Genomic DNA, 12960 nt, shown 5'->3' with positions numbered 1-12960 from the left:
TAAATTTAACTACACTTTGTTTATTTACTGGGATTGTGTGTGTATATATGAGGGGGGAGGGGAAGATCCGTGTGGAGGTCAGGAGACAACTTGCCTCTACCTAGAGAATCAGGGACGGTTCTGGGGTCCTAAGGCTTGGCTCTAAGGGCCTTTAACATCCTGAGCCATCTCACCGGTCCCCAAAGACATCCTCCAACAGGCCGTCATGTGGACACACAAATCCTTTTACTCCAGAACCAGATTACTTACAGTTCACAATTTTGAGCCCGGTTCCAGAGAGATTCTTAAAGTCAAGTTCACCCATACCAATAATTTAGAACGCAAACGTCTAGATTTACAATACTTTTTCCTATCTACCTCCTTCCGCGAAACATTTTCCCCCCACGTTAATACCAGAACATCCTTCAGAGTAACTTCAATACCATAAATACGCCTTAAAACCACAAAAAAGGTCAGCCGCGGTTTGGAAGGTGCGGTTAAGTCTGCCGATCGGTAGCATTAGAACCGATGGGGGAACCCTGGGTGCTCGGAACGGTGCCGTGGGTCCGGGCCGCTTCCCGGCCGGACGCTGTGGTTCGGCGCATCCCGGGGGCGCCCCACGCTCGCCGGGCCAGGGCCTCACCTTGTACACGTCCCCGTAGGTGCCGCTGCCGACCCTCTGCACCAGCTCGTAGTCGTGCTGCGGGTTCCGCCTCAGGATGTCGGCGGCAGGCCTCAGCGGGGCCTCCATCTTCGCTGCGCCCAGCCCGGGGCTCTACCCGCGGCACCCGTATCCCGCTAACGAGGGCGCGCGGCGCTTCCCAACATGGAGCCTCGGCTCGCAGCTGCGCCTGCACCGGCGAGAGCGAGCGCGGGGGCGTCACGGGGCGCGACCCCGGCAGCCTCCGGGCCTCCTCGGCCCCGCCAGGCCCCGCGCCGGCCGTAGCCGAGAGGCCGTCCGTTCCTTGCCGAGCGCCGCGTCGGAGACCCGCGTCTTCTCCGAGACGTCCGTGCGCACAGCCGCCGCCGCCGCCGCCGCACCACGTTCCCCACCCGCGGCTGCGTCACCGGGAGACACGTTCGCGGCCGGCGCGGATCGAGCCCGGCCCGTCCGAGAGCGCAGGCCGCGGGCCCAGAGTGCCGCCCTGAGGCCCGCCGAGAGCACGACACCCTCCTCGCCGCCGCCGCCGCCGCCGCGCCCCGCCTCCCAGCTGCTTGCGGGGCACCCTAGGCGTTCGTGCGGCGTCTGACCCGCCCAGGCACGGCCAGGATTCGTCCAGTTGCAGGCCGAATTAGAGGAGGAGGGCCTGTGCGCAGGCCTCGGGAGCGCAGCCTCCTACTTCCATTTGGTCCAGGTAAACTGAGGCCGCCCGGGCAGGAGGTCCGGGAGTGCCAGGTTACACTAAACGCCGGCACGCCCGACTGCACCGTCCTGTTCCACACACTGTTCCCGGTGGTGCCAGTTCTGAGGCTGGACGGCACACCTGCATAACCTGTCTTCCACCGGGGTTTCCCGAGCCAATTCCTAGGAAGTTCCTGTGATCTCTGGGTATCACCGCAATATTGCAACCTTAATGGGACCAGGAGAGTTCTGGAGATGCTAAAGCAAAGCTAGGGACCTTTGTCTGATTCTGGTTCTAACACTTCCAGACAAAGTGAGCTGGGACAAGGCACACTTGGCAACATCTCAGTGTCCTTATCTGTTGCTGGAAGAGGATAGGTTTTGCATTTGACACCCGAGAACTGTTCGTAAACCATTTTACAGCATTGTAAAGAGGATTATAAAACGTAAGAGGCTTTAAAATGTAAGAGGCCTACCAATGCACAAAATATTGGGCAGGAGTTGTGAGAGGTGATTTGATTAATGTTTCCAGCTGTTTTGTAATTTTGTTTGTTTTTTGTTTTGTTTGTTTTTTTGTTTTTTGTTTTCTCGAGACAGGCTACACTGTTTTTGTGTAGCCCTGGCTGTCCTGGAACTCACTCTGTAGACCAGGCTGGCCTCGAACTCTGAAATCTGCCTGCCTCTGCCTCCCAAGTGCTGGGATTAAAGGCCACCACTGCCTGGCTTTGTTTTATAATTTGAGTTCCAATCTTGTTCTTAAGGTAGAAATGAAGTTACTAATTTTATGTATACTGGTAAAGTTATTTCTAGAGTCCTGCAGAGATTTTCAATAGAAAAAACAGATAAGGACTGGAAAGATGGCTCAGTGGTTAACAACACTGGCTGCCCCTCAGAGGTTGGTTCCCAGCACCTGCATGGCAGCTCACATGTGTCTGTTAACTTCAAGTAGGGATCCAGAGTGGGCTGGGGGAGGTCCGACGCCCTCTTCTGGCCTGTGTAGGCACTAGGTGTGCATATATACAGACATACATGTAGGCAAAATACAAAAAAAAAAAAAAAAATTTAAGAAAAGTTGGAAAAACTAGAACAAATTACAACAGAACAAATTTCAGATGTCATGTGACTCCAGACACAATCAAAGTCTGTTTTGAGAAATACACTTCTTATAGCTAATAAATGAAGAAATTAAATTAACACCTTAACAGAACATAGAATATATGCATTTTCTTGTGTTCCCCACACAAAGAGCAGTTATTTAGGGAACATAAGTAAGCCCAGACTTACATGCTCCAGGGACAAAGCCTGTGTGTGTGCTGCATTGAAAAAAATGGTTGAAGAACAGTTCCTTCTTTCAAAGCTTCTTGGCACTTGTTTTGGTGGGCACATATTTTTGGCTTCGATGACTCAAAATCTCTTCAACCGTTCTATTGGTATCTTAGTGCTTGTTTACTGTCATGGATTTATGTTGGTCATGTAGTCAGACCCACCCTTAGCCACTCTGCGACTAGGGCCATTGTGGAAGATTCATGGGTTGAAGGCTCTCCACCACACTGGCTCCAGGACACTCAAGTCAACTTGGAGGGCAGCCGTTGTATGAGGGGAGAGCAGCCTTCCAAGTTTAGAGTCAAAGCGGGGACATTGATCCTTTGTCTAGTGTGAGATGTATTTGTTCTTGTTTATACCTGAATTATCCCGTAGAGAGTTTGAGGCAGTTCACACAAAATACTTATTTTTACACAAGATAAAAATAAGTGAGAGGAAACTGCATAAGATTTGAAAGGGGGGAAACAGGAAACCAGAACAATGCAACCAAAAAAAAAAAAAGGCCAAAGAAGATTTGTTTGTGTTTGAGAGAAAGATGAACAAATTGATCAAGAGAGGGATATCTTTTCCTGATGCTAACTCAGAGACACTTCCCCTATGAGCCTTCACAGAGTGGGACCCTGAGTACCCAGTTTGAGACAAAGAAAAATCTCCTCTGACAACCTTCCAAGGGTATTATTATAGAAATACACTGTTTGAAATGGATTAGGTAATAAAAGGTTTGAGGTCACAAGTGAAGATAATTTATGTTGCCAGTAATGGCAGATCCATGTGCTCTGACCATCAGCCAGAGAAGGACAGCCTGGAAGGGTTCTGTGCTGGCGGGAGGCAGTGTCTGCTGCAGTCATCACGTCCCTGTGCCACGGATGACGCAAACAGGAAGACATTGGCTTTACACTAACTTCAAAGGAATTTTAAAGATTTTTTTTTTCAGAACTAGCTGAGTTAATTTTAACAAGGTCCATGACGTCAGTTGGTTTGTAAAGAAATTCAAATTCGATTTACTTATAAACTGTGAGTAGGTTTCATTTGTATCTTAAACAATTAAACATATAATTTCGAGGTTGAAAGTTACATGTTAGTAAGTCAGGATAGCTAACGTTGAAGGAGCTCTTATAGTTGCTCAGTTTTATAATGACAAGATATGGAATAAGGAACATGACTTAATAGGTATTTCATTCAAAACATATACACACAATAATACTTAACAAGTAAATGTTTTCCAGCTTTTAAAAATTTAATTTTGATACAATTTATATATTTCTTGGGGGTCAATGCTAATGCTATGGTGTGCCTGTGTGCGCATGCCCATGCGCGTGTGTGCGTGTGCACCTTAGAGGACAGCTCTGGGAGTCGGCTTTGACTTTGTAGATAGAACTCAGGCCATCTGGTGGAGGCAGCAGCCTGTGTAGGCTGTGCGGTCTCACTGGCCCTGGTTTCCAGCTTTTTGTTCTTTTCCGTATAACAAACTATAGTGCTTTACTGTAGGTTTGTTATGCTTTTCCCCCTTTAATCTTCTTCACTGGCATGCTAGCTGTGATTGGTGATCTCTGCAGTCAGCTTTAATTTTAGCCAAGACTAAATGACAACAAATATCAAGGCTATGGATTTTTTTTTTTTTTATGTTTTGTGTAGCCTAGGTTCAAAATTTATTATCCAAGCAAAACCTATCCAGTTAAAATCCTAAAATTAGGTTGCTAAATATGGAGGCACATGCATTTAATTCCTGCACCTGGGAGGCAGAGGCAAGGGCTTGTACAACTGCAAGGGCCACACATTGTAAACTAAATAATTCCAAGCTCTCTGTCTGTTAAGCTAAGGTACAGGCACTGAAGGGGATGGCCTGGGATCCCGTGTCAGGGCTTGGGTTATTTGAGCAGATAGAGTAAGGATGCAAGTCTTGAGTTGGATTTTCAGCATAGCCCAGATGGAGAAGTTATAGCTTGGGCTTGGATGAAAGAGTTCATAAACGTGAAGATGCTATAGAATCTTGCCAAATACTCGCCTAGAATCAGATGTGTGCTGACTTGAGCATCTGCCCTCCCACATGGGTTACATGAAGCTGGCACATAATAACAGCAGTCTTGCCTTTTCTGTGTTAATTTCTGTTCTAAAACACCATCTATAAGGAAAGCTATAACATAAAGGGTTTAATTTGGCGTACAGTTTTAGAAGGTTAGAGTCCATGATGGTGGCACGAAGGAACACCTTGATCTACAACAATCAGGCAGAAAGGATCACATGAGTCATTTGAAACATTAAAGTCCCAGTCACACAGAGGGCCATACCTCCTAATCCTTCCCAAACAGTTTCACTAATTGGGGACAAAGTGGTAACCTATATGGACCTATGGGAGGGGGTCATTTTCATTCAAACCACTACAGTGTCATACAGTCACTATGTGATATTGACAGAATTTCCCTCATACATTGTAAAGGAAAGACTCTTTAGGTTCAGGAAGATGGAAACATTGGACTTTGTTTTAGATCTAACGAGTATTTCCAAATGCAGAGGTATGGAAGGTTTTATTCATAGCTGGTAGATGTAGTCATGAGTGATTGGTTCATGAGGGCTCTGGCCTAAGTGATGGCTTGATTCATTGACAGTGTCACAATCTGAATGAACGTTTGGGTATGTTGGAAACTGCAGAAGATGGGACTTCTTTGAAGGAAACAGGTCACTAGGTAAATTCCTCTGAAGGATATTTTTGTGCCCAGCTCCTTACTCTGTTTCTCTTTCCTTCCTGGCTGCTTTGAGGGGAGTAGCTTTGCTTCAGTAGATCCTTGTTCCATAAACCTTCCCTCACCACACAAACAGAAATCATGGGGCCTGTTGACCACAGCTTATAGTCTCTATACGTTTTTAGTGGTTTCTGTTAAGTGTTTTGTCACAATAATGGAAAGAAGACTGACCGATGCTCTTCTGTGTTCATGTTGCACAGTTATGCTTTGTGCACACCTCCTTCAGAAGGGCCTGTAGAATTTATCCAGCCAAGACACCGAGTGAAGAACAAAGAGATCCTTTCCAACTTCACTGGAAACTGCCCTCAAGGTAGAGATGATGCTGCCACAGTAACACAGGGAGATTCTTGCAGAGCCAGAAGACATAACTATCAAACACACGCTGAATACAGTCACTAACTATAGTTATAGTTGATAACCATCAAAAAGAAATGATATTCAAGGTATTTTGACTACAAGAGATTGGAATGGTGGCCTGTTGATCCTTGGATCTATGGAGTAAATGAAACCATAGACTACTTAAGTAGCTACCTGTAGCTACTTGATATATGTGAGTGGGAGAATTCTAGGAATAGTGAGCAGAAAAAGGAAATGGAATCTATTATAGTATGATAGAGATGTAAAACATCTAACATCTGGTGGTGAACCAGTTCTTAAACCTGGAATCCCTTAAATAAGGACCGGGAGGCAGGTTTCTTTGAGGAAGGATGCTGCCTATAGTTACATTTAGTGATTGTCTCTTACCTGTGGCAATTTCCAAAGAGGCCTGTGACCTTTCACCAGGATGAATATGAATTGAGGAATGTGAACTTTTCACACCGTCTAGAGGCTAGCGGCCTGCACAGTATCCCCTGCAGCACTGTTGTCACACACCAGCATTCCAGTGCCCTCAGGAGACACTGAAGGAAGTCAGATGCAGTCCTGGCAAGGATGTGCTTCATGAGAGGTCTAGAAGTAAAGATAATGCTGAGGCTGTTTTCTCAGTTCTAAAATATGTGTGAGAATGGGCACACTGCACAAAGGAAACTCCAAAGAGGCTTGTGAATGTCAGTGGAGGGATGTGAAATTGGAGGACTGCTAGGCCTAGTGTGACCCCTGTGCCTACAGGAGAAAATCAAATTAAACCTTATCACCCAGAACATTAGTGTAACTGTTAAAGACCCGAAAGACATTAGTACAGTTGTTAAAAGTCTGAGAGATGGGGCTGGAGGGATGGGTCAGAGGATAAGGACACTTGCTGCTCTTTCAGAGGACCCAACACTCACTTCTAACCTTAAAAAAAATTAAATCTGAGAGACAGAGGCTCACTAGTGTCTTAATCCATCTTATGTTGTTATAACACCACAGACTGTGAATTCATAGCTCTCAGTTCTGAAGGTTAGACAGTCCAATATCAAGATGCTGGCATCTGATATCAGCTTTCTGGTTATATTAAGACTTAGGAAAAGGCAGCAGGACAAGAACTTGCTAATGTGAAATGGGTAAATGAAGGAAACCCTTCATTAAAGAATATAAAAGGGCCATGTTTTGACATGGTTACAATGGGAATTAAGTTTCCAACATATAAACTTTGGTGAACACATTCAAACCATCCCAAATAGACAAATTAGCTTGGAGATGTTTGTGAATTAAAAACAAAACAAAACAAAACAAAAAAACAAAAAACAAAACACCAGTTTCAGGGAGATAGCCCTACAGATAAAGCACTTGCTGATGAAGTGACACCCTTAGTTCAGGTCCCCAGCACCCATCTGAAAGCCAAGCATGGTGGCATCACCTGTAGCTCCTGCACTGGAAATGCAGAGACAAGAGGACCTCAGGGACTTTCTGGCCAGCCAGTCTAGCTGAAACAGTCAGCCTGGGCTTCAGAGAGAAACCTTGCCTCAAAGACATAAAAAGGTAGAGAAGCAATTGAGGAAGACGTTGTCAATTCCTGGCCTCTGCCTGCATACACAAGCGAGCACACATAGGGAAGCTTACTTGCACATGTGCATGCATGTGTAAGTCACACATATACACTCACACACACACACACACACACTCAAATGTTTATACCAATTAATTTGTAATATTGCATCTAGGACCTTAACTAGAGCCAATAAACTTAAACCTGAGCACAGCTGCTGACTCGAAGCACAGAATATAGCTTCTTCAGTTCCTGTGAACAAGGATAATCTGAAACATTTGTCTTCCTGAGGCTGTGATAGACTTTTCAGTGCAGTAACACAGTATAATTCTAGACTGACCTTTGTTTCCTTGCTATCATGACAGACTATTATTTTGACTCCATTATAGAAATAGAACCAGAGAACAGGAAGTAGCGTCCAGCCTACTTTAGAAAGACTATTCAGCCAGATGTGATCTCACACATATAGTGATGGATATTAGAGACTTAAGACAGAACATCCATGAGCCTAGGAGTTTGGAACCACACTGGGCAAAGTATTTTAACTCACTCCTTAAAACAAAACAAAATTATCCTTGTACCAGAGGATGAAACATAAATCCATGTGGTACTAGCACCTTATTGAAATGTAGCCATCTCAGAGGATGAGATGATGTGCTTAGCTGTCCTATTTGGATTCTGAAGACAATGTACTACATTCGCTGCTCTTTGACCCTTTTCCTCATACCACATGACGATCAGATTTCATGGGACTTTGAACAAATAACATGGCTGATGACCCATGCTGTGGCATTCAGTGTCTTGATACTTGGGTTTTAGGACTCAGCAGACCTGATGACAAACACAGTTATTATACAGAGTCTCTTGTAAATCCAAAATGAGAATCACAGCACTGGGGGTCCTACCTAGGGTTTTGGAATATGAGCATGCCCTATCTGTGATGTCTACACTCCTGAAAACCAACTCTTGGCTTGCTACCAGGCATTGGTACATATTTAACACCAGACTATGGGATACTATGTGACAATGTGACATAAAGTAACTGGTCTTTAGGAACTGTGTGTGTTCTAGTTTACTGAACTGTAAATACAGAAAGCAGAATTTCCTTGTTGAATGGAACAACACATCCTGGAAAAGCTTGACACGAATTGGAAGCACAGGTGATTTCTAACAAACTGCCACGGCATCCTCTTTCCTCTCGCCACCCCCCTTGCCTCCTTTCTTCTTTTCCATATGCAGGCTCAGGGTCAGCAGAGGAAGCACATATACAGGCCTTGTTTATTAATAATCGGTATTCTGTGTTAGCACCAATGTGAAGAAGTTTGCGACTGATTTATGGCCCTATTCCACAAAGAGGAATGATGACAATGAAGAAAATTTCTCCAGTGGGCACAATATTGAACAGTACATTTCATTGGTCTTTTTGTTAGGCAGCAGAGTTGGCCTGAGTTAATATTGATGTATGCATAATAGGTAATAGGTTGGAAAGAAGATTCAAATTAAGGATATCAGTAGATAAGGTATATGGATGGGTTATTAGAAAGACACAGAATGTGAAAATATTTATGAACCATACTGCCCCAGACCTGAGGGTATCCACTCTGATAAGTGATTATTCAAGATGATATGCTCTGTAGATGTAAACCAGCCAGTCTCTTTTCCAGTCACTGTACTACTTGCTTAGTTGCCTCGTGTGACAAGAACTTAAGCTAAATGGTAGACTCACCAGTATAGATTTCTGTTTGCCAAGTATAATTCAGTTATTACCATTGTGGAATGTTGAACCTACTTATGTCAGGGGCCATGGCAGAGACTCAAGTCTAATATTGTCTACATCAGCCAGTCATCTGATGGTAATTTAATTGTACTAGATCTTTTCTATTTTGATGGGATAGGCAATTTTCCTCCACAGAAATAGACTCATATTACACATGGCTTATTTTTCCTGTCATAAAGCTATGTTAGTTATGGTTTTACTACTGTAAATAGACACCATGACCAAGGCAACTCATATGGACAATACTTAATTGGGGCTGACTTAACAGGTTCAGAGGTTCAGTCCATTATCATCAAGGCAAAAGTATGGCATCATCCAGGTAGACATGGTGCAGGAGGAGCTGAGAGTTCATATGAAGGCTGCTAGCAGAATAATGGCTTCCAGGCAGCTAGGATGAGGGTTTTAAAGCCCATACCCACAGTGACACACCTATTCCAACAAGGCCACACCCACTCCAACAGGGCTACATCTCCTAATAGTGCCACTCACAGGCCCAAGCATATACAAACCATCACATTCTACTCCCTGGCCCCCATAGGCTTCTTCAAACCTATGAGTCTATGGGGGCTATACCAAAACATAGCATAATGCAAAATACAGTTAGTCCAACTTCAAAGGTCCCCATAGTCTATAGCAGTCTCAACAGTGTTAAAAGTTCAAAGTTCAGAGTCTTTTCTGAGATTCATCTAATCACTTAACAGTAATCCCCAAGGCAAGACAGGAAACCATCTGGGCAAACTCCAAACTCTGCATCTCCATGTCTGATGTCAAAGTGGTATTCAGATCTCCAACTCCTTATCATTGTTGGCTGCAACAAACTTCTTTTTCCTGGACTGGTTCCACTGCCAATTAGCAACTTTCCTCATCAGATAGCCCATGGTGCTGGCATCTCTAACATCTTGGGATCTCCAAGGCAACTTCAGTGTTACAGCTTCTTTTTTCAATGTCTGGAGTTCACACATGATCTTCTGGGCTCCCCCAAAGAGCTGATGTCACTTCTCTAGCTCTGAAGCACTCTAAGCTCAGGCTGATCCACTCCATTGCCACTGTTGTTCTTGGTGGTCATCCCATGGTACTGGCATCTCCATTACACTGGGGTCTTCTGTTGCAACTAGGCTTCATCAGTAACCTCTTCATGGTGGCAAGCCTCAAACCCTTTGCATGACCGATTCAGTCCTGGGCTGTCAGCTGCAACTGGGGCCGTACTATCACCAATGGCCTTCCATGGCCTCTCACAGTGCCAAGCCTCAGCTGTTCTTCATGACTTCTTTATACCTTCAAAATCAGTACCACCTGGTTGATTCTTACACATTACCAAGTACAGCTACAGCCCAAGGTACAACCTTGACTATCTCTGGAACACAGGTTCTTTGTGCTCTCAGAAAACACTTCCTAGAAGATTTCATCTCAGTGATGTCGGTCTCTTCTTAATCACTGCTAATTTCTTAGCTCCAGCTAACCAGCATCAATTGTCCCAGTAGTCCCCTCTGTTCTGGACTCTAAAGCCAGAGCCAAATAGCCCACATTCCCCAATTCTGCTGCTTGTTGCTGCTGGGACATGCCCTACCCTCTTTGTTCAACTTTATCAGTGCTGCAATTAAAGGTGTGTTCCACCACACATGGACTTAAGCTTTTCTTCACCTCAAACTTGCTCTGTCTCAGGCTAGCCTTGAACTCAGAAATCTGTTTGGTTTTATCTCCAGGGATTAAGATGTGTACCACCATGTTTGGATCTAAATTTAGCTAGGTAGGATCTTGCCCCACAATTCTACTCTCTTTAAATCAGCTAACTCTTAGAACATGGGATTCAGCTCCATTTTACTTCCTGGTGCCCCTTTAATATTTAAACCATATATTTTATATTTTTCCTTTCTAAGCTTGCTATGCTTGGTCAAAATGTTCTTCATGAGACTTAACCAGAGAATAAAGTCTATGTTAGATGTTTCTGAGACTTGCTTTGTCAAAGCAATTAATCTGAGTCTGTTTACCTTAGGCTCAGGCAGATTGGACAGTGGCAAAAATCAGCTACATTCTTCACCAAAATATCACAAGAACAGCCACATAATAAAATTCTCCTCTGAGACCTCTAGAAGCAGGCTTCCACAGTCAAATCACCCTCAGAAACAAAGTCTTACTTTATTCCTACTATGCTGGCCCATTAAGCCGCACTTAAAGCATTCCAGGGCTTTCCAAATCCAAAGTCCCCAAATCCACATTCTTCCAAACAATAGCATGGTTAGGTCTATCACAGCAACACCCCAGTCCCTGGTACTGACTTCTGTCTTAGTGATGGTTTTACTGCTATAAATAGACACCATGACCAGGGCAACTCTTATAAGGACAACATTTAATTGGGGCTGGCTTAACAGGTTCAGAGGTTCTGTCCGTTATCATCAAGGCAAAAGTATGGCAGCATCCAGGGAGGCATGGTGCAGGAGGAGCTGAGAGTTCTATATCTTTATCTGAAGGCTTCTAGCAGAATACTGGCTTCCAGGCAGCTAGGATGAGGGTCTTAAAGTCCATACTCACAGTGACCACAAGTCCTACCTTTCAAATAATGCCACTCTCTATGAGCCTGTGGGGGCCATTTTCATTCAAACCACCACAGTTGCTTCTGTTTCTTCCATATTATTAACACTACCATTTTTAAACAAGTTTCTGTGTGGATTTGCATTGTAATTTCTTTGGGCTATACACCTACAAGGAGAATTGCTGAGCCACATAGTAACCCTGTGTTATTTGAGGAACCACCAGACTTCTTCCTCATGCTGCTGTAGCACTGTATGCTTTCACCTGTAGGGCGTGGAGGTGTCAGTTTCCCTACACACTCAGCAGTGTTTTCTGTTGTCGCTTTTGCTCATAGTCACGGCAGATGTGACGTGGTAATGTTCGATTTTAATTTGCATTTCTCTAATGACTAAAGATGCCCTGCTAGTCATTTACATGTGTTCACTGGGGCATGCAGAACATTTGAGAACTTTTGGCATACTTTAATGTCTTTCTATCCTCCCTTTCCTATATATATTTCCTACCTATACCTTAGGTAACTCTATCTCTGTCGTTCTGGGCTTTATATCTCTTTAGTCTTAGGGTGTACATAATTTCTAATCCATGAATGCTAAACAAAACAAAACTAACTAAACTAACAAAATAGTACAGTTCCTATGTTTAGTCCTGCTGTTGATAATTTTTATTTATTTATTTATTTTAGGCATTCACTATGTAGTTCACTTTGGCCCTGAGTTTATTTATTCAAGATTGGCCTTGAACTTGAAATCCTTGTTTTTCAGCTCCCCGAGTGATATGTTAAGTTCACTGTTATTTTATTGATTAATCTTTATATCTATTTATTATTTGGAGGAGAGAATGTATAGAGGTCAGAGAATAAGTTGTTGGAGTTGGTTCTACCATGTGAGACTGAGGATTGGCCCCAAGCTGTCAGGCTTCGCAGCAAGTGTCGTGCCTACTGAACTGTGCTGCTGACCTTAACTTTTTTTTTTTTTTAAAGATTTATTTATTATATGTAAGTACACTGTAGCTGTCTTCAGACACACCAGAAGAGGGCATCAGATCTCATTACAGATGGTTGTGGGCCACCATGTGGTTGCTGGGATTTGAACTCAGGACCTTCCGAAGAACAGTCGGTGCTCTTAACCGCTGAGCCATCTCTCCAGCCCCATGACCTTAACTTTTATGTTAAGTGAAGTTTTGCAGTTGAGCTTTAGTTCCTTCCATATCTTGTACCTGATAGTAGCCAAAGGGCTAAAACACAATTCTGTCCGCATGCTGGTTGGTTTACATTTATCTTGGGACTGTGAAACAGTGTCATGGCTGTAAGAGAGCATATACACAGGCCACACTAGGAGAATATCAGCACCCCAGCCCCTCCTGA

General features: G+C 44.0%; 2 protein-coding genes across 3 annotated transcripts in view; one reads left to right on the top strand and one right to left on the bottom strand.

Moving 5' to 3' along the window:
• Map4k5 (mitogen-activated protein kinase kinase kinase kinase 5) overlaps window positions 1-820 on the bottom strand; it is an 88303-nt gene extending 87483 nt beyond the window's left edge. For both annotated transcript variants that reach the window (XM_052185725.1, XM_052185727.1), the window contains exon 1: window positions 623-820. In XM_052185725.1, the coding sequence (XP_052041685.1) occupies window positions 623-730 (108 nt within the window). In that variant the 5' untranslated portion in view covers window positions 731-820. The remainder of the gene's footprint in view (window positions 1-622) is intronic.
• Window positions 821-1226: 406 nt separating this feature from the next.
• Atl1 (atlastin GTPase 1) overlaps window positions 1227-12960 on the top strand; it is an 80409-nt gene continuing 68675 nt past the window's right edge. The window contains 1 exon segment of the mRNA XM_052185728.1: window positions 1227-1334. The gene's annotated coding sequence lies outside the window, so the exon portion shown is untranslated.

This window comes from Apodemus sylvaticus, chromosome 6 (assembly GCF_947179515.1).
Source record: "Apodemus sylvaticus chromosome 6, mApoSyl1.1, whole genome shotgun sequence".
Taxonomy (NCBI): domain Eukaryota; kingdom Metazoa; phylum Chordata; class Mammalia; order Rodentia; family Muridae; genus Apodemus; species Apodemus sylvaticus.
Note: the sequence above shows the minus strand (reverse complement) of the source record. Positions and strands in the feature narration are given on the sequence as shown.